The 26,639-nt window shown below is 38.9% G+C and overlaps 1 protein-coding gene across 4 annotated transcripts; it reads right to left on the bottom strand.

Annotated features, from left to right (window-relative positions):
* HABP4 (hyaluronan binding protein 4) lies at window positions 1-24,691 on the bottom strand. Of its 4 annotated transcripts, XM_068928170.1 has the most exons (9): window positions 22,942-22,980; window positions 14,289-14,331; window positions 13,930-14,080; window positions 12,998-13,159; window positions 12,729-12,800; window positions 10,794-10,877; window positions 3,575-3,743; window positions 1,637-1,819; window positions 1-566 (listed from the first exon to the last, which is right to left on the bottom strand). In XM_068928170.1, exons 1-9 carry the CDS (start codon window positions 22,963-22,965, stop codon window positions 510-512), a joined length of 945 nt encoding a protein of 314 aa, XP_068784271.1. In that variant the 5' UTR covers window positions 22,966-22,980; the 3' UTR covers window positions 1-509. The 4 variants fall into 4 exon arrangements, with proteins under 4 accessions (XP_068784271.1, XP_068784269.1, XP_009680182.2 ...); XM_068928168.1 differs by lacking the exons at window positions 14,289-14,331; window positions 22,942-22,980 and adding an exon at window positions 24,250-24,681; XM_009681887.2 differs by lacking the exon at window positions 22,942-22,980 and having other exon boundaries at window positions 14,289-14,789.
* Between the last annotated feature and the right edge of the window lie 1,948 nt (window positions 24,692-26,639).

The raw sequence follows: 26,639 nt of genomic DNA, 5'->3' as shown, positions 1-26,639 counted from the left end.
CAATGAGCACTTTCCTTTATTTGCCAGCCTCCAAAGAATTGCAATTTGTAACTGCGTAAGATATGCAAAGGTACATTTCACTCAAAGAAATACAGAAAGCAACTTTCAGGTGTCTACAGTGATTTGCTAGAGTCCCAATTGCAGATCATGTTGTACAGCTTATGTTTCATTGTGCTGTCCTGGAATACTTGATATAATTGCTATATAAACTTTTTAACCACTGTACTCTTGAACTTCACTTAAATCCTTGTAGTAAAGTACCAGATGCCTTCACACAGTTTCCATAAACAGAAGCAGACATCGGAACCTGTGACAGAATCCCAGTCTACTGGTATCTCCAGAACCCCCCTCCAATAGCAAAGGGGTGCAATCATTTCACATCAAGAAGAAAAAAACAAAATCAGTTTTTCCTGTAGACTCAGACTTTCTTTTTCCACAGCAACATAAAATTGGTCTCTTCACAGCTACATCAAAGCTACTTCGAGATACCATCATTCACGATAGTTCCTTCAAGCTAAAGCAGGAAAATCCTCAGGGTCATCTGGATTTGGAGCAACAATTTGCACCTATAAAGTGAGAAAGGATTGTTTATAAAAATTGTATGCATCACAAAAGCATCTGGCAGCTTTTTTTTTTTGCGCTCCTTGGGAGAGTTCTATTCCTCTAGTCATCTGAATTAAAGATGTATATCCCTCACTTTCACAGAAATACTAAATATTTATCTCGAAAGTTAAGACTACCACTACTGTTATGGTGTGAACATGTTTCTAATGCTGCCTGAGTCAGACTACAAGATCTGCAATGCTGAAGTGAAAAAAAAAAAAAATCAAAGCAAGTCAGCCTTTCAATCTCACCCATAACCCTGGTTTTTCGTAATGTGCATTATTAGCTTTTTACATTCTAAGGCTACTGCATATATTTAGATTGCAGTTTTAAAATCTGTGCTGATACCTTAAAAGGGTCTCGCTCATTCAGACAAAGCAAACTGCATCAAATCATGCCATACCATTCTTCAAGTTCCAAACTTTTAATTAAAGCAAGTATTTTTCTCATGCCAGACAAAAGTAAATTGAGACCTTGCATTACCGTGAAGAATAAAGACATTGTTTTTTAAATGGCCAAGCACTTTCAGATCTTGTTCCTCTTAGGAGGAAAAAGCCAAGGGAAATTTTTTTGTTTAAGTCAAATCATTTTCATGGAATCAATCTAATAGTCTTTGGCTTAGTAAATACTTGTTAACCTCCTGTGTTTTCATCTATCAGGTCCCAGATTCATTGACTTCACTCTCAGTTATCAAAGTACTATAGTGATATTTCTTGTACAACATACAAGCCTTTAGTCATTTTAATTACTTCCCTATTGATACAAAAACTCACTGCAGAAACAAGTCTTTATTGCATCCCTTCCTCTAGTTACTGTTAGAGTAAATAGTAATCTGACCTTTGAAAGTTATGTGTTACTTATCTAAGCTGAACTGGAATTTAATTTTAAAGTAACTCAGTATGGGTCAGAAACTCAGTATAACCAGGCTAACGTATTGTGAGGTGGGAATAAGAAATAATTCTCCTGTGACTAATGAAATTTATAATCCCCTAAAAAAATAAAAGCAGTAAAACAACAACAAAACCACCATTACCGCTACTTCTGGCCGAGGCCCCGTCTCCTCAGCTCGTCTGCCACGACCCCGACCACCTCGTGCTCCTCTTGATCCACGGCCAGGGCGAGGGAGACTCCCAAAATTAATATCCAGTTGAGAGGTTATATCATTCACTGCTCTTCGAAAGACATGAGAATCATCTTCAAAGTCTTCTTTTTGCAACTAAAAAGAATATCTGGTTAAAGCCTAGAACTTCCACATACAACCTTTCTCCCTCCCCAAAGTTTGTGTTGCAAACTAAGCAGCAGATTAGTCAAGATGATATCTGGAATAGGAGACAGACCTTAACTTACACAGGATGTGAACAGAAGCAAGACGATCAGTTTCCCAGATGCCTGGGCTGCTACTTTGTTGGCTCAAACAGTCCTGAGTACAAAGTCTTCTATATTAGCTCCATAATAATGAAAAAGTTTTCAGCAATCTATAGGTTTTCTAAGGGACTAGAGAATTCTTATTTCTACCATGCTCCCAAAGTAACGGTTAAAAAGCCACACTAAAGCACAGTAGCTACATTTAGCTATTAATTGATCTGTTGTTACTCTACTTCTTTGTAGCTATGAGATTATTGCTGCTTTTAATCTGTGCATCCACAGGAGCTAGTGGATATAAGACTATTTCTCATCACTGCATTGAGGTAATATGCCAATATATATGTAAACTCATCCCAGGCACTGATGAATCAGTAATTTTATAAACTGTCTAATACAGTGATCTGACTTGTCCATGTTATGCAATTCCTATACCTCCTGTTCTAAGTTCATTTCAATAGGGTCCCTTGATATTGCCAAGGAAGAAAGTTTAGAAGCAAAAAAGAATAAGTTGGCATGCATTTTTCAGACCCTTGCATACACTTTCAGAGCCTGTGAAAGCTATTCATGATTTTTTTTTCTTGGTAAAGGGATAAGGGATATGGGGTGATGGCAATTGTGACCATCAAAAGCCATGCTAAAAAGGACACAGGTAACTTCAGTATTTGAGCGCTTCAAGGGACAGACTCTGATCAAAAGTGATTAAGGCTTATAAAAAAAGCTGTAGAGTGTGACTGTTAATATTTGAACTACACAAAGGATAAAATATATATTGCACACATGCACACAGACCTTAACCAAGGATCAAAATTCCATCATGGTAGGCTATGACTAGATGCAAATACTTCTGTGACCCCTAAAACTTAAAATCTAAGTAAGCAATAAACTATGAGTAAATCCTCCCCCCTCTCCCCAGCACTTCCCAATTACATCTATAAACTACAATTCCTCCCTGAAATGTCAGTACCAGCAATACGGTGGAACAAGAGTTTGGGAGAGGAGGGAGGAAAAAAAGCACATGCCTGTGGAACAAGCTCTCCAGAGTTACATCTAAGAAGCAGGACCCTAAAACTGAAAAAAAAAAAAATCATACACTCCAAGTGTACAATGAAAGCTAGGATCCAACACAGCTGAGGAAAAGGATACTTAGCATCCAGACGAATAGATGAAAAAAATCAGAGTTCTCAATATATATGTGCAAGTGTATACTGGCAAGTATGCTAAACATGATTCAAAGTTAGAATATAAGAAGTATTTATTAAACCAAGTTTCTCTCCAGTGATGTTACCAGAGATCTACACAGGTGGCAGCAGCCAAGGACATAAATTTTATATTGCTAAGCCTGAACTATAAGGTAGAACAAATTGAGATAACTATTATTTGATATATTACATATTTGCACAAAAAATAGGGGCAATATTTGAGAGAAGAAAAATGAATAGGTGGTAACTAAGGCAAGTTTGTGGGCACATATATGACTGCAATAACAAAGCTTGAATGCTGATTTCTAGTCTGCTCAGATTATACTAAAACTAGTAGAAAAAGTGAAGACAGTTTCCTAACCCTGGGCATAAAGCAGAGCTTACAGAATTCCTGAGGCAATGCTTACATCATCGCTATATTTTGACTTGTGAATCACCACTGCTTTGGAAGGAACAGTGGATTCTGGCTTCCGGATGTTGAATTCAGGCTTTGGTCGATTCTGTTGCTGAAGATTTTTCCACTCATCTAACGTCATTTCTTGAACTACTTCTTCCATTGGATCCCCTTCAGCAACTCTAAAGGTTTATAGTTGTAAAGTAAAAACCATTAGCTTGCAACATGCCCAGATGAACAAGAACACTAGTCTCTAAAGAAAGGATACTTAATACAACATTTGGAATGCTTCTTAAACTGCTATCCTATCTCCAGTTTTATTTATTCCCCACACTAACTTGAGGTGTGAGTTTTATAAGTAGGAAATATACTTATGGCCTGCTTGAAACTAATCTCATGAACAAATGCTGTCTCCAATCTACTGTAATAAGTTCTGGCATTTTTCCAGTCATATCATAAGTTCAAGCACTCTGGATTCTGGACAAAAACTGTCTTTCGATCTGGCATATTCTCAACCCTACTGTTTTGTCAGTGGATCTACTCCTAGCAATGCAGCCATACTAAAAAAAACAAACAAAAAACACCAACAACCCATATATATATATATATTTATTTATACACACACACACACATGTGTGTATATATATATATATATATATATATATATATGCAGGCACAAGCAGGTTAAAACACCCAGTTGCAAGGTTTTAATGACTGCAGCATGACAATATGAGATGGAGTCATGTTTCAGTACAACTTTCAGTCCTCTAAAAAGGTCTAGCCATATATGGAAACTTCTAGATCATTATTAGTAGGTCCTTCACGAACTTCACAAGATTCTTTCATGTCTTTTGTCAGATGCAGTGGAGTGCAAGGAGATAGTATTTACCACCTGCCAAAAACAGACAGATTAACCCTGGTCCAAGTTCAAATTTGTCACACAAAATGCAATAACACTGACATGTTCTAAGAAAACATAAGGAGCATGTCAGATTCTGCTTTGGATTTTTTTCACCAGTTAAAAAAAAACTGGTTGTATGTCTGTGTTCAGAGATACATGGGATGAGACTAAAAATCTTTCCTCCTACCATTTTCTGATGCTGACCATCATTATCTTGCCCAGGACCAGTAGCTACAGGTGAACCTTTTAAGGATACTTGCAGAAAGCTATTCCATACTAAACAGGGCCAGATGCAGACATTACAACTCATGTCATCATCACATTTGCTTCTTGTTGCAGAACAAAATCAGATACCATGAACTACAGGAAGCCTTGCAGGGATTAGTCCCAGATACTTGAGAAACTGTTTCTCCCTTCTCCCACCCCCAACTATTGTTGCCAAGCATAACAATTGAAGATGGCTAAGTGTTTCACTAACACTGTTTTTCCCAATTTATTTCTCCAGCAGGATCAGAGTTCAAGTTTTCCTCTGCCATATCTTAAAGAGTAGATTTTTCCAGTGTAAATATGCAGCTAACTAGATGCAAGTTGGAAATTAGTTTTCATCATGGAAAGATGTAGAGACAAGTAACAGTCAGTGAACTGTGTATTTTGTCTTTGAAGTTGTACAAGCACTCTAGTAGAACATACTCATTTGTTGGGAAGAATGGTCTGTACATTTAGAACTAGCCTATGTAAGAACAGGCTTATTCCCTTTCCCTAATTGATCTCGCAGAGAATCATCTTATTATCTGATGGTCATATCATTTTCCTGAAGCACCTAGTGTATGACAGGCAAAAGCACAGAACTGAACTGAACAGTAACAGAGCTTTAGCTTTCGTCTAATTCAGAACACATTTTAAAGTAAACTTCATTACAAAGGCGTAAGTCAAAAATATGCAAGCCCTGTACTATATGTCTACCCTCCAGCATGTCTTCAAACCCTGTTATTTAGAAAGTTTCAAGTGTAAAAAAATTGAAAATTAAGACAATTGGTAAACAGTTTGTAATTCCATGCTGACTAAGAAGATCTGACCCTATATCATTACAAGGACTATCAGGAAAAAAGATTAACTCATTTACTGAGTTAAATGAAAAGGATACTGGTGAAAGACACAACTACTTTCAGAAGGAGACCAACAGATCCTGTTCCATATGCAAGAACATTAAGAAATGCTTGCACCTCAAACACTTCAATTTGTCATTCTGAAGAGGAAGAAACCAGATAGTTTTAGGCCAGTTATCTAAAGCTTCAGTTATGGGAATATTTGTTAGAAAAAACAAAGTTATTCACAAGCATCCAAAAAAACCCTACCCTAATAAAAAGTGGTTTTATCAAATCAGTCTAACTTTTACCTAAAAACAAAGCAACAGCCACTCTGACAAGAGAAAAATCAGTAAGTTAGATATCTGAACTTTAGGAAGGCTTTTGAGCTTGTCTCCCATGAAATTCTCATCATGTTAGGGAGACAGTTTCAGCCCTTGATGAGCGCTGTAGGAAGATACAAACCTCGCTGCAACACAGAATGGGAAGTAGCTATCAATTTCTAAAATTACATAAGAAAAATGGGTATCTGAGCAGAGCTTTAAGATCAGCTCTGTTCAGTATTCGCAGCGTAATAGGTAATATGTTCACTACATTTTCTATAGTACAAAACTCAGGAAAGGAAAGGGCAATAGTGCATGTATTGAAGAACACTAAAGCACTGACTGAGTGTTATGAGATCCTGAAGAGCCCAAATAAGTAGTTAAAAATAATAAAAACAGGATGCAAGGCCCAAGGACAAGCAGAAATACTTGGGCAAAAGTATCAGCTGCCTAAACACAGAATGAAGAACCATTAGCAAGGTAGAACCTCTGAAGGAACCCCCTTATGCACCCCCAAACCATTATTGCAGGTAACTTAGTCAAACTGTACTTTAAAATCAACAGCACTTGCCCTTTTTGAAACAGTGTAACATTATAAGGACATGCCTCAACAGGACCTTTGTTCGGAACAGGCTTCATTGCCTAGTAGAGTGGAAGGATTACGCCACAACACCTCAGCTGAGTAACGTATTCCAGCCAGTGCCAAGTGGGAACCGTTAAGACAGTCCAGAAGAGAACAACAAGACAGATATGAGGTTTAAAATACATGTCCTATAAGGAAAGTCTTTGAGGAGGAGCTGAGGAGGAAAACACACGTATTGCTAAAAAGACAAAAATCTATTTTGTATATCCATGGTGATTAACATATTTGGGAGAGGGGAGGGGAAAAGAAACACCACCACAGTAGTTTCTGATGCTAAAGCATAGGCAAACATCAGAAAGGTCATCAAGGGACACTGAAAACTATCACTAGAGGACAGGAATTAAGAGTGGTACAGGTATAGCTGGTCCTGCCCTGGGTCAGGAGGACCCCTTTCAGGCCTAGTTTCCTACGATCATAGTACAACAGAAGACATTTTACTATGTAGCCATAACAAGTGTTATTTAAACAAGTATATGTTTACCAAAAAAAAAAAATTCCTGTTGCAAAGGAAACGCTGCAGAGCCTACATTGCAAATTTCTGGTTTCTCAACTTGAAAGTATGATTTTATTTTTACTTGAAAGGATGGTTTCAACTGCTAGGTTATTAGCAGAAGAAATTTGTTTTACAAGACTGAGCATCCAAGGGGAAACATCTCCCTCTAGCAAGACACAGCAATGGGAACTTGTGTATCACATTTTGGATAGAGACCTGATTATAGCAAGGTATTTTGGGCATAGAATCTGCCTAGAAGTGCACTCTGTGAGTTACTTTCCATCCTCTAACCCTACTCAATTTTAGTAGCTGCTAGTTGTACATTTTCATCAATCAAGTTGACCTGCTCTTTGGCACACCAACAATCACGTTTACGAAATAGTGCCAAATATCTAAGCATGGCCTCTGGACATGCGGAAATTGTATTCACAATGCAAATATATACCAAAACGTCAAACTGGGAGTTTTTAGTAATGGTTCCCACTGCTTCAGTGTTTTTAATGGATGACTATAATCCTTAAACTATGCATTGTTTACTATGCATATCTTTCTTCCAGGAATCGTTCCACACGAACATAGTAATGTACAGAAATGAGGACCGAAAGAATGGCATTCAGTTCAGCTGTTCAGCTAGTTATATTCATGACATTAAAAGTACTGATACTGCGTTTTTTTCTGATCAGATTTTTCCATCACTTAGCTGCACAATGCTTTCTTGATGAAAGCTGAATATGAATTTGCTATTACATGAATCTTTCCCATTACATATCATTTACAGAAGCCATGGCTCTTAACCGTGGCTTAAACTACTAGTTTAAGAAACTCCAAAGTTACATAAGGTAAAATAAGATCACGCTACAACAGTACAAGCTAACTACAGATGAAAAACAGAGCCAAATACTTAAAGATTTGGTCCAGCATAATGATAGCCTTATATCACTTTTACAAAGGCAATAGACAGGTAAATATGTCAGCAAATTTGAAGATAGACTTTGAAAGCCTCCTATTAAATGACCTTCATGAAGAATACATAGATCCACTAAAAAGAAGCAAGCACCTGTGTCAAGAGATGGAAAAAAAACCCCACAGAGTAAATACTAACTCCGCAAATACCTTTGATAAGAAATTGATTAGACCCTGTCACACTGTGGAGGAGGGAATCTATTCATTTGAAGTACCAGGCAACACAAACCTATTTATGAAGACAAGTCCAACAGAAACTCAAGCAGCTGTGAGGACATCTGAACTAGTATTACTTTATACTTATTACTTGCAGAAAAAAAAAGTATGCAGTTTGAGATGCTACAAACAGCAAAGAGATGTTGCTGAAGAGTCAAGAGAATCTGAAGATCTTGGAAGTGATAACTTTGTTTACATTATGCAAGGATAGAATAAACTGTTGCCCGGCGTCACTTTGCAAGTGGAAGTTCAAGAACGGCAACGCGGACACAGTCCTAAAGGCAAGAGCCAGTAGCTTATAGAAGTTTCCCGATATCTTTGTAGAGTTGCACTTTGAAGCTAGCCAGTACAACACAGGAAAGCTATACAGTAGCTCCACACAGTCCAAGAGACTACTCCTAATTTCTTTTTAAAAACAGATGCAGTTATAAGAGGGAGAAGAAAAAAACAAAAACATATACGCAGTGGAAAAAAATAAGTTTTTCATCTCTTATCTCAATACAAGCACACAACTACAACTAAGCAGTAGAAGAGAAACACTCCCTGGAGTTGCTGCCTTTAAGAATAGAAGAATAGTCAAAATGAGAATAATCCTAGCAGCAGCTTAAAAACAAAACAAGCAACAAAAAACAACAACAAAAAAAACACCACACACACATACTCTTGAGGCTGTAGAGAGAACAGGAAGTAGCCCAGCTAGAAACTTTTGGTGGTACGCTACCTGCCAGAAGACAACAACTCTGGAGAGCAGGGGCAACTTAAATGGATAAGACTTTAAAATTCCTTTTTAAGCATATCATGCCTGAAAACTGTATTCCACCAGCTTCTGCCTTTAAGTATTAACAGAATAAAAAAACCAACCAAACAGAAAAAAACTTAGTTCCAGCTTGTTACAGAGTATTCCGTACAACCATCCCTAATTATATAGGCACTAGTCAGCACAAAATCCTCTCTTTAAAGTACACAGTCATCAAGCTGACACTAACCCCAGAAGCAACTGCAATGAAGTATATAAAATTTGCACTTATTTTGTATACAGATTTGAGATTCTTCAGGATATTTACAGCACTAAAATACTACACAGAAGTTTGCACCATGTAGGTTACTTGCATTTTTGACTCCTACAGATTTCAGTGGACTATTTCTATAATAAGCTTTTTTTAAAAACATAAAAAGGAATATTCATTCAGCACAGCTCACTGTCTGTCTAAATACCTAGTGACCTTTGAGAAAGTAAAAGGAACTAAAGCCAACTGGCAGATTCTGCTAGATGCCTTTGGTACTAAGTATACTTCTCAGATCCTATGTTCCACATGGAACTGATGTCAGGACACGTTTGCAAAGAGCTTGAATTGCTGGGTATGATTTCAGCTACCATGAAGTGGAAACTGATACAGCTCTCTGAAATGAATAATGACATCATAATTTTTTTTTAAAAAAGCTGAGGAGCTATTTTAATATTTGGCTAAGTTAACCAATACAGAGCAATTTTGACAGATTATCTACACTACCCATCTCATTCAAGCTAAACAGTTCTGCAAATGCAATACCCTTCATTCCATTCCAAAGACAGATATCTCCCCCATGTATAATAACTTTCAGCTGTAAGTTAATAAGAATAGTCTCAAATAAAAAAGTCAAAGTTAGATCAACGTAATCTTTTAGGGAGTTGTACAGTTTGAACATAAAAAAGGTTTTGTATGCTTCTAAGTGCTATAACTTTTGAATTAAAAATGAACCAAGGCAACCAATAAGCACAGCTTCACAATTAGGGGGTTGGAGGAGAAGTCCCTGAAACAGCCAAAGAGAAAGCTAACATATTTCACCTTCCTTCACTGTTTAAGGGACATTCATTATAAGCAATTAACTTGTTCTTTAAAGTCTCTTACTGGACAGAATTGTCCAGTTACTTTTTCTTAAGGTAAAATGCTTATTTCATCTGAAGTAAATTATCTCATCTGATCACTGATAACAATGAATGCCAGAAGAGGAGGGGCAGATTTCTCTCTCATTTCCTATGATTTTAAGGCTCACCACAAAACCATTTCCAGTTAGTTTTTAAGCTCCACAGAAGGCACTCATGAATAACAGATTAGTAATTCACCAATTACTGCCTTGAGAATTTATGTTAGTGTATTTTAAATGTTTTTATGATTGCACAGGTACCCTGAATACCTTTTTCTTTTAGGGCACCTTAAGAAAAGCAAGACAGCTTTTATAAATTACACAGATTAAACAGGTAACAGACAATATGCAGGCCCCCCAGTAGTCATAATCAAACCTTAGGAACATAAGCATCACTGATCAATCAAATGCAACTTGCAGTTGTCTAAATTAAGCTAGACCTTCTGCACATAAAAGAGTATCAACACTTTAAGTTTCTGTGTTATTATTAGGGTAGCATGTAAATGCTTTAGAATTAGAGACTCATTTTGTTGAGTAATACAGAAATATAGAGAAAGTTTGTCTATTTTTAAGTATTTGCACTAACAAAAATTCCTAGTTCAGACTTCAAGAAGTGTACCTTTCAACACAGGTCAAGAATATCAGTAACAGGTTTTTTTTTTTCCTTTGCATTTAGAAAGAAAATATTTTAGTCAGACTATACTTGTTCAGAGGTTCTCCTTCAGGTGCCCCTGGCTGCTCAGCTGTTTCTGCAGTCTCTTCCACTGGAGCAGTCTGTTCCATCTCACTAAAACAATAAAGAACAACAAAAAAAAGAAGTCTTCATGGGTAACATTGGGGAAAAACAAACTTACAGATCTATACATCACTTTCTCCAGGCATAATTTCTTGGGATGGGGAGGGGAGGGGGATAAAATTCTGGGGTTATAAGAAGGAACTGGGTCTATTAAATGACTAGATGAGTGACTAAAAATGAGAAGTGTTAGAAAAACTCTATTTCTATGTACTTTTATTCCCCCCAAAAGAAGTGAAAAGCATGCATGAAGACAGTATATTCCAATGATGAAAACTAATGGCAATGCTTGATTACAGTAAAATGACTTTTGTTTTTTTATATTTTATTTTCAACTATTAAAACAGAAAAATTCATACTTGATGTTGAAGCTGATATATTTTCTGTAACACTGACATTAGTTCACTGTCAAATAAGAGCAATAAAGTACTTATTTTCATTACACCAATAAGCAAACACTTCATAAAGTTAATATGTTTTAGCTTCAATGCATCATTAAGCACAATCAAAGCACAACAAAGACTCTTTAGAACTGTTTAGACAATCCCAATTAACGTCACTTCTATCAGATTCATCACGTTATACAAGAAGACATTGCAATCTCATAAGCCATGAGGCTGATGCTACTGAACTAAAACTTTTAAGTAGGGAGGGAAAATAAGGAATCTTAACTTTCTTGAACTCTATGTAAAGTTTACACAATCTTCCTTGTGTAAACCTTCCTTTACACTTCCTAAAAAGTATATTTACACAAGCTACTTCTGTGCTATTGGTTAGATTCTTTGTGTTATTGTATTTGCATAGCCGATTCCCATTTTGAAACTTTCAGAAGAACTTGCAACTTTCAGAAGAATTTGGAATATCAAAAACCAAAACTATTAGCCTAAAAATTCTTTTAGGGGAGGAAACTTTTATGCCAGAAAATCTTAAGAAATCTAGCATACATTGACAAATATTGCCTTGTTTGATTGCCTGAAGTCACGTTACTAAGTTATAACACAAAATCATATTTCTAAGCAGGATTTTGTAAATGAATGTATACGCGGCCAAAGATCTTTGCTGGAAGCTGGAAGCTGACTTTTCTCTGTCCACAGAGAACTTTCATTTAGAAAGTTAAGCTTCATCAAAACTGGCTTGTGAAAAGTTTCTTTAGCCAAAAGAAGTTACTTTAAAGTAACTTTTGAAAGTATATTCTGAGGTGCAAAGAATGGAAGAAAACTGATTTCTAGTGAGTTTTTTTGCAAACTCAAATAGAAGCCAGTAAGAAAAATAAAGAATTGAGGGGCTTTTTAAAATCTATTTGACCAATAATAAGCTTTCAAATTCTGTCACTGATTCTTACATGCTTTGTAATGTATTTCAGTAGCATAATCAGTTAAATATTATCTCCAGAACTACTTTGAATTGCATCACAGCTTTTCCATCTACAACTTAGACGTGCTACATAAGATTTGAGAAAAAGGGAATGGATCTTATGCCCACTGACAAGGTTTCAGTTCTTAACTGGAATTGGAGCAATGTCAATAGATACCACAGTTCCACCTACATGAATATTTGGAGGAGGGGGAAGGGTCGTAATTTATTCTAGTTAAGTGACTTCTTGGCCTCAGTCAGGAAGATTTTGGCATAGCCTAATTCAAGGAATGTCACCATGCTTTCGGCTACGTTTCATCTCACCAGCACAAAGAAGGAGAAAGTTCAGAAAACTGTAAAACTACGCTCATCACAACAATTAATAAAAAGTAAGAGGAATAAAGCTTAAAATACCCATGAAACTTTGAAACCACGAACATATCCACTCCACAGAAAATGATGATCTATGGTGGGCACAAGTATATATTGTACCTCATATCATCTTTAACTGTTCCCCAGTTGCGAGCTCCACTTCCACCCCTTTTGTCGTCTGCTCTCACTCCTCTAAAGAGAGAAACAGCGTTTTTTTAAGTTTAATAGCTTCTTTCTTCCATTAGAGCCTCAAATTAAGCCAATACTGACTTTTTGGCAACTCACTTGGGTATAGAAGACAGAGCCAGAACACTCAGAGATACTACTAAAGTGCTGAGTGTACTGTTTACTTGTACACTGCATAGGAACGAACGCATGAAAACACTTACGTTTTATCACTCCCACTTTGTCTTTCAAATTCCCGTTTTCCTCTTTGGTCAAAGCCATCAAAACTTCTGTTTATTCCACCACCTCTTCCTCTACCCCGCGTTCCACCTCTTCCTCCTCCACGTCCTCTTACTGGTCTTTCACGGTCAAATCTTTCAATTGGTCTAAAAAGAAGTTTTCTAGTCAGATTTGTGTTGTAGTTTTGTCATTAGAAATGGGCATAAAGTGAACACTGAGGGAACTGTTACGTATAACACCAATAGGAACTTCAGTTGTTTATTGAAAACAGTGAAAATATTAAAAAAAGACATTTTAAAAGTGTCATATTTTTGATGACTTTACTAGGCAAAAATCCCACTATTCAAACCCGTATTTACGTGCAACTACTAACAAGGTCTGATATTTTAAGATGCCAAATTTTGTGATGGCAAGAAAAGTCACGCTCTTAAGTATTAAGAGTTGAGACGGAATTATTTTGTTACCTACAGAGAAAGTAAAATGGACATGCTTTCATTGTTCAAGCAGTAGGCAGATGACAAATGTGTATTTTGAGTTTGAACTCTAAAATCTATTCCAACGTGAATCTGCACCACACGTGCTGCAGAACTTGGGAGTTATGGGAATTCAGAAATAGAATATTTGTGCTAAAGACTAAGGGTTAAGTTTCCAGATGTTATTACTTTTGTTAAGTGTTACAAACGTAACACAAAATTAAAAGCAGCTCCAAATCAATCTGCAGGGAAGCTAAAGTTACAGCTCTGACAGATGTGAACTGCCCCAGTAATCGCACATCGGATCTATTCACTAATAATGCAACTATGCCCTCAAGTCATCTCTGCTTACTAAATCTATTCAAGAAGTTCAACGTCTTTCCCATCCCCCCTCTATGCAGACTCTCTATGAGGCACCTTACACCTCCTTAGATGATACATACTTTTCTACTGTGAATTCCGCTTGTCTTTCAGTTTCGTAGGAACGGTATTCCCTGAAAGAGGGTCTCCATTCAGATTTGTCTTGTTTTACTTCTGCTCCCCTGTTGTCATTCCATCCTTGCTGTTCTCCCCGTTTAGGAGCTCGCTTCTGGCCTGCACATACACACACAAATTACTAATGTTTTAAAGTAATCCACATTAATCGACTGAATTGCAGTTAAACTACTGACTGAAGTGAGTTGACTATATTTTAAGTCTTCTCCTTTACCCTCTGCAATCTTGAGTTCACCAAAACATTAGAAGCATACAGTTGTTGTTGCCACAGACACACAAACTATCTGTTTTAAAGATAGTTACTTACTTTCCCTTCTGTATTGATGAACCTGCCTCAGGCAGAAATTCAGCTGGTGTAGACACAGTTCAACCATTTCCAAAAAAAACATGAGGCTAGAGGAAAATCTCACTTTGCTCACAGATATAGAAGTGGAGAACAAAAACTGCTTCTCCTATGTTGTCTCAAAGAGCTCACTTACATACAACAGAACAAAACAGAGAAACTTGGCTGGAAGACACGAACTGCAAGACTGTTGCAGGAGCAATGAGAGAGAGAGAGAAGAGCAAGGGAAAGATGAGGGTAGTTACAGATAGGCATTAGGTCTTGATCATCAGACAACACACTTCCTGCTCAGCGTTTAGAAGCTGAGCCTATGCTTCTCTACTTGAAGCTCACAGCTTATGAAATCCAACAAAAAAGGGGTAACCTCCTTCTCTCACTGCTCTATGGAGAAGGGAACCAGTTACTAACACTGTGAGTCACTGAGTTTAAATAGTAGAAACCCATACAGTAAGCACAAAGGCTTCAACACTAATAATTAATTCTAGAATACCAACGTAACCCAAGAGGAAATTTAAGCATTTTTGTTTTTTTCTTTTGTTTGGCTTTTGCTGTGGTTGAAGAAGAGGTTGAAGAGGGGGGAAGAGGAAACTGCATGTTAGAAAAACAGAACAAATTAATGTTATCCATTCAACACATGTACATCTAGCACAAGAATAAAGTTGATTGTACACTTCCTTCTCCATTTAGAATAAGTTCTCTGAAAGCAAGTAAGCCTTTCATCTGTTAGACTCCTATACTTACACTATTGGTTGCAGAAGTTGTAGGTTTAAGCGAATCAGGCAAGGAACTGCAGAAAAAGAAACTCTGATCTCGGCTCAACAAAACTGAGCTCTCACTCCTCAAGGAATACCTCTGCAATACTGAGGAAGCTTCTGAATTCAAGTTAGTGGATGCATGACAGTCCTGGCTACTGCGCCTCAGTTTCTAGCATATAGGAAGGAAAAAACCTACTCTATGTCACAATATTAAGATGTAGATGAATTCACAGCTCTGTAAGGAGAAAAAAAGTCTTCTGTTCAAACAGATGGCAAGCATAAAGGTCTAACCTAACCTTTAAAATGAAAACTTTGGAGAACTATCCATTCAATGGTGGTAAATAAAGCTTTTTGTTATGCAGTAAGGACAGCTATATTTGTATGTAGAAGACAGTTTGATTTGCATTGCAGGGGCAACCCTAGTTTGGGGTTCTTTAAATTGCAAACCACTTTAAACCTTGAGAAGACATAATGGTCAGAACGTACTATGTAGAGTTCCTCATTCCTCACACAACAGCAACTGTATTTGCCTCTCAAAAATTAAGATGTAAATCTAAATAAAGGACCACTTTGAAATTAGCCTCAGATTAAGCTTTTCAAGTTAGAATGCTTTAATAAAAAGCAAAATTATAAATAATACAAAACAAAGTAATTCAAATGTATGTAAGCTTACTGCAGTCCTGGAAAAGGTGTCCAACACATGCACATTCCAATTGTACCACCTATTATATCAGTGTTACTTCAAATCAGGAATCTTGCTATGCGCAGCCAGTAGAGATTCCTTTTGATCTCATTTTTGATACCTTATGGATCTGAATAAGGAACTATAACAACAATAAATAACTTGCATTATTTTTTTTTGAGCCTCTCACTGCCTATCAGAAACATCAGTTGTTCCAAATAGATTAACTTAACAAGAATGCAGTAGTCAGACATCACTTTCGCTGCATATTTAACATTAATCTCAGTTGCAACCAAAAATTTAGAGAACTCCTTGTAGTAGTAAAGCAACGCCAAAATAATGAGGATGCAAAAATAATTTTAGATAGATGATTACGGGTTCTTTTAGCCACTACCCCTTAGAAGTACCAAAAAATATAAAAATAAAAAAGGTTTCTTACTATACATGCCAGTGTAGCACATTTCACTAGCACTGACTGTGCTAGACAAAGCGGTTAGCTCTATTGATTTCAACATAAGGCTATTTCACTTTGATTCTAACAGATTGCTGTAATCGTTGCAGACTACAGATGAATTTTAAACACCAAAAAGGTTAATTGAGATACTTATAGCCCATATGAAAACATTTTTTAAAGGAGATTGCCAGATGCGCAACAGTAGATTAAATTGTACAGTTGTAGCAACCACACCTCTCTGACAAACAGCAGGGCAGAAATTTGTGACCTGCTTGTGAATCAGTACAAATCCAACACAATTTTCAGCTCAGCATATAAGGGCAAAGCAAACTAAGTTTTGGCAGCGGTGACAGCATGATCTATTCATTTTTAATTCACTGCCATATGCCTGTCACAATGCAGACCCATTTTTAAGTAGCTGAAGGGCCACCCACCCTTTAGCAGGGGTGAGGGGAGAATTAAAAAAAAAAAAAAAAAGGGCAGTCTTGAATAGCGCTGCTGTTCAGTGGATGGCTTTCATTTACAATGAAAGAACTGAGCTAAGCCTTGAACCTTCATTAATTACTTCTAGTGTACTCCAATTTTGTCGATTTGTTTACATATTTAGAACAGTCGACAGGCTTTCTTCAGTACTGTGAAATAGCCCAAGAGTTTTGTGGATCATCTACCTGAGGTCTTACAATCACCATGATGGAAAACTGAAGATTGCTCTTCTCTAGTTACCAAGCTCAGCCTCTATATTTAAGAGGTTTGTCACATGTCTTACAGCTGCATCACTATTAAGCTGAAGAGATCACCCTTCCTCACCTCACCACTACTCTCCTGGGAGGTTACTGTACCGCTCTAGTCTATCAGCTGAGTTGCCTGTTACTTCACTTTCTCAACTGATGAATCAGACAAATTCTGATGCTTAAAGTTTCAACAAACCCAGCTTTTTTTCGAGCAGACAGCTGAGCCATAGACAAACTGACACCTGCAAATAGTAAAATTACCAGGTACTAGAAGTAGACATTGTTAGTTAGTGACATAAAAAAAGTTTTTAATCAACTATTGCCAAAATGGCGTCCTACAGGGCTAAAATATTTAGTTTTCACTTCATCACAGTAATACTTCACTATCCGTAGTATTTTAGCTTTTCCTGTAGCACTTTCTAGACAGTGTTTTTAAGAAGTCTGTTCCACCAAATTCTCAACTGGAAAAGCAGAAATGCTTTTTCTAAGAACTTGCATTGTCTACTTCCTTGCCACTAGACATCTATGTATTAGCAAAAGGATTTAATACAACTCAGCAAATTCTAGCTGTTTTTTGAGTCTTTTTGTCTAGGTTTCACCTAGAGTTTCTCTATCTATATCACCTGTCTTCAAATAAGTAGACTTTTAGCTGTGGAAGAAACGTTTTTCTAGTTTTTGTGGGTTACTCACTGGTCCCTGCTGAAAAAAGCTCGCTCTCTTTTTTTTTTTTTTTTTCCTCCAAAGAGAAAACGGAGTAAATCAGCAGCAGGCTCACTGTTTTCCACCAGCCAAACAGCAAAGAGCCCAACTTGCAGCTGCTATCAGTCACTACAAGCTATAGCTGAAACCTTGTTCTGGCTCCTCCCCCTCCACTCCCTTATCCAAGGAGCATGGCAGGTAATAGTGGCAGTTTGTATGCAACTCATGGGCTGAAGATTACTGCTGAAAAGAATACCTATATCTTGTATTCAGATCCCAAATCTAGCTGACAATGCTCTACCAGAGTGTTTTATGGATTCTCATAAGTTTGAGTTCAGCCTGTCCCACTAAAAAGTTGATATTCAAACCTAGTTAGAAAATTGCATCAATACTTCATTTCCACAGACACAGCCTGAAATGGGGAAGTACCAAACTAAGAGTTATTTATGTTTGACCTACATAACGTACACAGGAACAGAACAAAGGTACCCTGACTGTTGTGAGTCATTTAAGGTGAATGTTAGAGCAACCATAGCAGACCAGACTAAAGATTTACATATTTTATAGCAAAATAAAAGTAGAGAAAGAACAAAACAATGGCAAAACACTTTCCAATTTCTGGCAATCTACACTTTTTTTTTTTTTAAACCAAAGGCTGCAAGCATTACTTTATGGAGGGACAGATGCACAGATGGACTGACATATCTTTACTGGGATTTCTCTCTGAACAGACACATACTTTTGTCATCAACATTGTCCTATAGCAATGATTGACACAAGTCAGTTACACTCTATAGAAAAAGCACTCCTTCTCCTTAATTTACAAAATCTGTCTGAAATGATATCCCTTTATTTCCATATAACAATAAACAGTGAATAAACCTTCAGTCTTCTCCAAGGCCCACCTGTAGTTCTATATACACTTCTATTGTACCCTCACACAAGTCTGCAGAAGAGCGTCAGTTTAACTTCTTCCAATAAATAAATGATTCTACAACTTTGATCACACTTGTCATTCATTTGTGTACTTTTTCTAGTTTTAACATCTTTTCGAAGCACCCAAAGAGTACACACTCTTCAAGACGTGAAAACACCAGATTCACTCAAAGTCATAAGAATTCTTTTTCTGTTTTCCTTGCTACTGCTGTTTCAGTAATTCCTAACGTTGTTTAACTTTTAGACTGTACTGGAAATAGACCTGCTCTTCTAATACTATCAGTCCTAACCACTGTAATTCATACCACTGTAGTTCAGGAAAAAAGAGAACTTTCACAGTACATATAACATTTCACAGTACATATAGCAACGTTGCTCCCACACCTTCATGTACATTCTCCCACACATACTACTTTATATTTACTAATACTGAATTTCATTTGTCATTTTACAGCTCATTCACAACATATATTGTGACATCACTGTGCAGCTCTTGGCTATTTTAATTTAATGAGCTAAATAACCTTGTAACAGCAAATCTCACTGGTCATTTATTATTTATCCCTTCTATAGATCTTTTTGCAGATTTACCACCCACATAAACACAAAACAAAGAATTCACATTGGGTTTTAAATTTTTCATTTCCATACAAGTTTCAAATGCCCTGTAGATAACCAAACAAACCTAACAGCAGCACTTTCATTGGTCCTAAAAATCAAATCTGCCTTTTCACTTACTCTAAGAGACCAAAGCCCTTCATCCCTCAGCTTTCAGCTTAACAGCTCATTTTAAATGAAGAAGTCTTTGCCTCAAGAAACAACTTAATGGGAGTTCTGAAGAGAAAACAAGAACAGAAACAGAAATACTGCCCTGGTGGGTCTGGAATAGTAGCAAGTGGAGAAGTGACACTAACTCAAGGATACCTGTCATTAATCAAGGCTCTATGGAAAGATGGTACTTCATTGGCATCTCGGTAACACAGTAATATATATATGGACAACAGATCTTTCTTCAAAATTGCATAATTTTAAATCTTAAAAAATAGTTCTCACCCTCATGTACTTATTTGAGGATTAGAATATAGCAGATTTATGACTACATGGACAACCTCAGTTCTTCCCCTCTGCCTATGTGTAGGTCCACATGATTTTAATCGTAACCTTCAAGCATTTAATTTTGCGAACTAAAACATGGTCATGGCTAATTAAGTGATTTGCAGATTAATACTACTGTCTCTTAAAATATGAAAAACAGGCTTCAGCTATTTCATGCAACACATCAAAGACAGCTAAATGGAGCTAGACTCTACTTTGTAATATGTTGTTCCATGTGTGCCGGCGCTCATCTACAGAACTGCCTATGCAGCTTTCTTCTGGACACTCTTTATGACTAAGTTGCTGAAAGAATGATACTTGAATTATTTAAAGAACATGGGAACTGCAGACAGTGTAACTTAACATTCCTCAGAAACGTTCCACATCACATTGACCTGAAACAGTAGCTAAAAATGCAGTTAGATAATACTCAGAAAATACATCTAAATGTTACATGATTTGTCAAAAGGACATGAAAGAAGAAAATCGTTCAGAGGTATTAACAAAGGTTTAGAGATTTCCACTGAACAGAGCTTATTACTGCATACTCAACAAATTTAATTTGCCTGGACTGGTAAAGAATGCAAGCTCTGCAACTGGGCTTTTTCAATAAAGAGATGGCAAATGCTGTTTGCTAAGAGTGAACTGAGTTAACATTAAGGGATGCAATTACAAGAGCTGTAATACCTACAAAAGACCTTTACCCTAAGCCTCAGTGCACAGTTTAAGGATGACAAAATGAGAATGTCAGTAAAAAAGAGAAATAAATATAAGTCATTAGGGCCAAAAAGTAGGTTTAATATATTTGGTAGACTATGAAATAAGGATTTTTTTTTTTTAAGATTCTTTAAAAAGGATAAGGATTTTGCAAAAAACAAAAACAAAAAAAACCCTTATGATTCCATCAATTCACAACAGTTTGAATTCAAAAACTTTAAGTACTGAATTACCTGGTAAAGTCAACTTTAGAGGGCTGTTCAAAGTAAAAACTCTTCTGGAAATGGCAGTCATGAACCAAATAAAAATGAAGATATTGACTTACAATGTTTTGTAAAGACATCTCCCATTTTAACATCAAAATGTAATACTAAAGAAAAAAGATCTGAGTACTTCAAAGCCTTACATTTATTAGAAGTTTGAAATCATACAGAAGGTTTAGGCTCGGTTCAGGTCTTAAGTAAAGACTATTTTATTCAGATTTAGTAGGTTCAAGAAATTTATCTTTATTATTGTTATGATACAATAATAAAGAAGCAAAATAAACTTTTACCAACATTTTTGCAGTCCAGACAAGAAACATATTCCAGTAACTGGATAAAGTATTACAGTATAGACTGAATTTTATCAATCACAAAACTAGCATCTGCTTCAGTTTTTCAGATGAATCTAGGGATTACTTTATGGCATTCAATTCCTAATTAGTAAAATGAAATTAGAGAGAGTTCCACTCTAAATCTGACAGCTTTAAAAAAAATAATGAAAGAGACAAGAAACAAACAAAATCTTTCAGTTCATCTAGTTTTACAGGTTTAGTCAATTTAACGAATATTATTTATTCCTCAAACAAAGGGCCACTCTTCCAGTGACATGGCCATCATTAGAAGCTTAGTGGCCAAGTTCAACTGGTGAGAGGAATTTGCTGATTGGTTACTCATTCTCACCCACTAACCTGACAGTCACCGGAGTGTTTCATTGTATCCAGAAGTTCTCAGGTTGAATCCTGTAAACTGGATTTCTCAGTGCTATGTAACCCAAATAAAATGCCTTTTTGCCCTTCCAAAAACCTTTTTTTTTTCTCCTCCACCCATCACTTGCTTTACATTCCTCAGCTATGCTATTGCTGAATGTGCCCTAAGCCAGATAGCGTTATCTCAGTAAGCGAGTCCTGAAAGAGCAGTTGGGACTGCAGAGAGAGCACATCAAGAGCACGAGCACACAGGCAGGCCCAAGTCTCAACTCTCTGCCCTAGTTTATCAGCCTGAGGACTATACAGTTACAGTCCTTACTTCACAACAAGCCCAAGATACAAACACAGGAGCATACAAAATCTGGGAGAGTCTCTTTGAAGAAGGAAGTGTAGTATTTTTCAGAGCAAATGTCAGCTCTCCTTAAACTAGATGCTCATTCACTTTCCTAAAGCCTCCTATAAACCAGCATTCTTTCTCTCATTCTAAATTAGCAGGAAATGAGAACAAGGTGCACATACCTGATGCCTCTACATGGAGAAACTGGGTTTCTTAACATCACTATAACAGAGAGTAGTCAAAGATAGTCCACAGAGTTACTGAAGACACTGAAGACACTTTTTACACAGAATTGTGCCCACAACCTACATGCTAAAGGGGTCTACGGACAAGTAGGAGGTAAAAGAAGTTCTTCACCTACTTGCATGGTCCAGCAGGCTACTAGTAACAGCCACTACTTGCTCTAGAGCTTTCAAATCAAACTTGAGATTTGCTGTTCGCTGAATAGCCTTCTTTGCCTTATATCCATACTCAAAGCAAAGAAGCCTTAAAGGTTAATGTCAATAATGGTCTTCCAAACAGAGATCTAAAAGTAACATAGGAATCTCAAAAGATGATAGATTTAGACAACTGTTTGGAAATGACTACTTGTAAGATCACCCTTTACAAAGATGGCCATTAATGAGTGCATATTTGGCATTGAAGAGTCTCTGATCCACAAGATAAATAATTGTTTTTTGGGTAGCAAAAACGTTTAAGTATAAACAATGGAATTGGTAGCACTGGCAATGCCTTAACGAAGCAATAATGATGATGTGAAGAGCATATGCCTATGGAGCATCCTCCTTTGTGTAGAGCACTAAAATACATGATTCAGTTGTTACTGTGAACCCAACAGGAGCTGCTGCACTGAGCAATTCTATACTTAATACTGTAGGAGGAAATGAAAGCCTAGTGCTCTTAGTCTCATTGCAATTCTATGTAGCAAGAGAATGGAAATTTACATGAATTCAAGAGGGAGAAAAGTAGTCTTCTGTGCTAAGTTTCTCAACATTAGGCAGTCATCAGCAAGCTTTTATATACTACTTCAGATTTTGTGTCAGATCCAGTAACCAGAAGCTCAAACACCAGTTTTTTTTTAATAAATGGAATAGCCAAAGGGGAGCTAAAAAACAACCAAAAACCCAACAAAACACAAACACTCAAACCCTACACATGCAAGATATAGCCCAGCAGAACATCCAGCTGCTAAGATGATTCATCTAGACGTTTTAATATAAAAGTAGAATGGTCAGACTTACCATAACAAAGCTGGCTTCAAGCATCAAAACCCAGCAGTTGACAAGCAAATTAGACCACTCCTGAACATTATGCTAAAGAATTCAGCTACAAAATATAGAGCTTTAATTAAAAAATTCTGACATCAATGCAAGCATAAGACAAACTGAGTAGAGACTCCACTCCATCAGAGAGCCTGAGGTGCTAGAAAGGTACCGAGGTCACAAAGATACCAAGAAAGCCATGCTAGACGCTTCAGATCACTGAAGGGAGATGGCCAAAGTGCCAAATGTTGAAACATACCAAGAGGGATGCTACAATAGCAGTTAAACAATAGATGCCATGGTAGAAGAGCTAGTACCAACATGGCAAAATGTTTTTCCATTTATCTCTTAGGATTATTCCTGAAGTTTTAATTTCAACATCCAAAGGCCTGTTTCCCCCTTAAAGCCTTCTGGGTCCATCAAAACTCTGTAAGACTGAACCTGAACAGCATGCTGAAGCACAGTTACCCAGAGTAACACTTTGACTATCACTTGCTTCCTCAAGCGGACTTTCAGGTGTGCATTTACAACAGAAAATCCTGGGGCTTTTCAGTCCCGTAAGTCCAAATATAAAGGCTTTCAATCTTCAGAAAATTATAGGAACACTGCTCATTCCTCATCAGATCAGGGTCTTAGAACAGTGAGCTCCATCACAAAACAAAACAAAAAATAAAAAGGGGAGTAAGGGGAGACACAGAAAGAGGCTCACCTGAAAATAACGAAAGCACACCCACACACACCTCTCTCCAGATTTGCAACTCCCAAGTAGCTAGAAGAGCAGGAGCTTTTACTTGAGGATAACGAAATGGAGTTATAAGAGTAACTCCTAAGCATTATTGGTAGGTGCACTACCTTTTCCAGAAAGGAGCAAACTTAGCACATTCCTACAACTCAGTGGACTCAGCCATTTCCCCAGCTCACTCTCCGCCCTGCACCGTAACAGAAACGCCGATCTGATTCTCGAAAGCAAGAAGCTAAATTTACTAGCGAGGCCGGCGGGATCATCCGCTCCGCTGTCTCAATGCCTGAACGAGACACTCACCTCCGCCTCCTCCCCCCCCCCCCAAAAAAAAAAAAAAAAGCCTTCAACCCCCTTAAAAAAAAAAATCTCCCTGGAAAAAGAAAAAATAAACAACGCAGCGGAGTGAACCTGACTAGGTGCTCCCCGGGCTCCAGCCTCGTCCCGCGGCGCCAGCGGGCCGCGGAGCCCAACGGCCGCCCAACGGCCATCCAACAGCCTAACGGCCGCCGCAGCCCGCCCCCTCCCCCGGCGCGGGGCCGCCGTACCGGGCTGCGGCGGCGCCCCGGGCGCGGGGGGGCTGTCGGGCTGCTTGCGCTCCTTCTGGGACTCCCTCTTGGCGGCGCCGGGCCTGCCGCTGGGGCCGGCTCTCCTGGCGGCGGCCGCCACTGCCGCCGCCGCCTCATCGCGTTTCTTGCGCTGCTGCTGGCGGCGCTCGGCCTCGCGTAGGATGTCGAAGGGGTCGGACTCGTCGTCCAGCAGCTGGTAGAAGCGATTGGCGACAGCACAGCCGAAGCTCTCCTGCATGACGGCGGCCACCGGGCTGCCCACCGCCCCCTTCATCATCGCCGCGGCCGCCCCCCGGGGCTCCCGGCGCTGCGGCGGCTCCCGGCGTTGCCACTGCGCAGGGCTAAACCAACCCGCACCGCGGGGAGGGGGCGCGCGGGAGCGGGCGGGCGGGCGGGCGCCGCGCCGCCCCGCCCCCGGCTCAGCGCCGCCCCCGGCTCAGCGCCGCCCAGACCGCCGCCCAGACCGCCGCGCCATCGCCGCTCCCCTCGCCCCCTTTCGAGACTCGGTAGCCAATGGGCGCGCGGCAGCTCCCCGCCGCCCGAAGCCACCGCCTATCAACGCTACCGGCACCACCCACCACCAACGCGCGGCGACCAATGCTAAACAATGGCCGGCGCGGACAACCAATCCCAGCGCTGGTCTCCGCCCCGCCCCTGAGCTGAGGGCGGTAGCCAATTAGCGCGCGGCTCCGCGCATATTCAATAATGGCCCGCGGACCGGCGCGGGCCGCCGCGCGAGCCGCCGGAGTGCGGGCTGATTAATTATCCATGAGACCGTGAATTATTCACCAGCTCTCCCCACCGCCCCTCGGCCTGGGGCTGCCGCGGCTCCCCGGCTTACTGCACTCGCTAAAGGCGACGGGGCCAGCAAACGCAGCGGCGGGGTAAAGCCCAGGCATCTGCAGTGCATTAATTGATCGTTTTTTCTTGACAGCCTCCTCCTGACAGGAGGCTGGCAAACGCACAGAGCCAGGGAATGAGGACACGCTATCATTGCTCAAAAAAAAAATCAATATTTTTTGGCTTAAAGGATGGTTGGAAGAAGCAGGGGAAAACAGAATGCTTCAGACTCCTTGATGAGATGCCTTTAGAAGGGCATCTCATCAAAGGAAACCGGGAAGCCTTAACTCAGCAGTGAAAGTTCAGAGCTGAAACTGGAGGCTGCGGGAGGAAGAGCCCACTTTGAGCGGACTGAGTTGAAGCATGCAAAGGCAGGGCTTTTGGTAGGCAGAGGCACTGTGCATGCGGCGACTAAGCACTAAACTTTCAGTCTGCAAGAAGGCTATCGAGGCATGAGTATGGGCAGTTCAGTGCCTTTTGCTTCAGTTTGCAGAACCTATGACACAATGCAGACATTTGAGAGCACCAGTGCCTTGCTCAAGGGGACTGAGCTTGCTCCAATAATAAGCAGGCGGGCAAATAACTTCTTTTCACTTCTTCTCTTGCTTCCCAGAATTGTCTATATGTTTGTATATACATTTCAGGCTAAGCTATTTAATGAGAGCTTAGAATTTGTCATCATCACATGACTGTTTAACCAACAGTCTTTGAATACAATCCACCTGTTAATGAGCGGTTTTGATGAAAGATTGAGTATACAAGTATCTTGGACTCTTAAGAATAGCTCAGCTTTAGGTAGCTAGTATACTTGCACAGACTAGTCTGGCATTTCCAAAAAGTTTGTGAGTTGTCTCTTCTCTGCTTACAAAAACTGCAATGTTAATGAAACCCCTGGATCTCAAAGAGCATGTGTAATAATACTTTGAACAGCTGACCAGCTTAAAAATGCAGCACTATAGTGAGACATGTATGTTTTATAATTTAATTCAAAGACCTGCTGTGTCCAGCAAAAATTATGAATGAAACTTCTCAATTGTTACTAAAATTGCGTCATGTAATACCACATGTATGCAAGCAACCTTGTATCTGACTTTTACAAATACAGTCAACAAGGCAAACATTCCTGGAGACTCCACACTGTTTATTCACTGGGGACGGATGACTGAGCAGACAAAACATCCCTGCCCAGCCTTATCAGCAGTAACAACTCAAACACACGCTATAAAAATCTCCACCATTCCGACTCAATTGCCCAAAAAGTGCCAATTAGAGTACTGATTTCTGTGATGAGATTATGTTTTTATTGTAATCCTTAGTGGCAAACACACTTCCTCTGTTACTAGAAAGCACACTAGTTGATAACTTCACTGTACAATGCCACTCTGATAGGAAATTAATCTCATCCTTGGTGCAGGACCTTGAAAATAAATTAGACTTCCTCCAGAGCTTCAACACATGGGATCTGAAACAGAGCAGGCGGCCTAATGCAGGCAGCATAACGACTGTCTCCTCCCTCTTTCAGAGCACAG

Source organism: Struthio camelus, chromosome Z (assembly GCF_040807025.1).
Source record: "Struthio camelus isolate bStrCam1 chromosome Z, bStrCam1.hap1, whole genome shotgun sequence".
Lineage (NCBI taxonomy): Eukaryota > Metazoa > Chordata > Aves > Struthioniformes > Struthionidae > Struthio > Struthio camelus.
The sequence above is the reverse complement of the archived record's forward strand: the minus strand, read 5'-3'. Positions and strand labels throughout refer to the sequence as shown.

Coding starts and splice junctions, on each gene's coding strand:
- HABP4 (XM_068928168.1), bottom strand. CDS start 24,547: ATGATGAAGGGGGCGGTGGGCAGCCCGGTGGCCGCCGTCATGCAGGAG. Junction 10,878..12,728: donor ACAGTTAAAGATGATATGAG/GTACAATATATA, acceptor TTATTGTTTTAG/TGAGATGGAACAGACTGCTC. Junction 3,744..10,793: donor GAAGGAGAACCTCTGAACAA/GTATAGTCTGAC, acceptor ATAAACCTTTAG/AGTTGCTGAAGGGGATCCAA.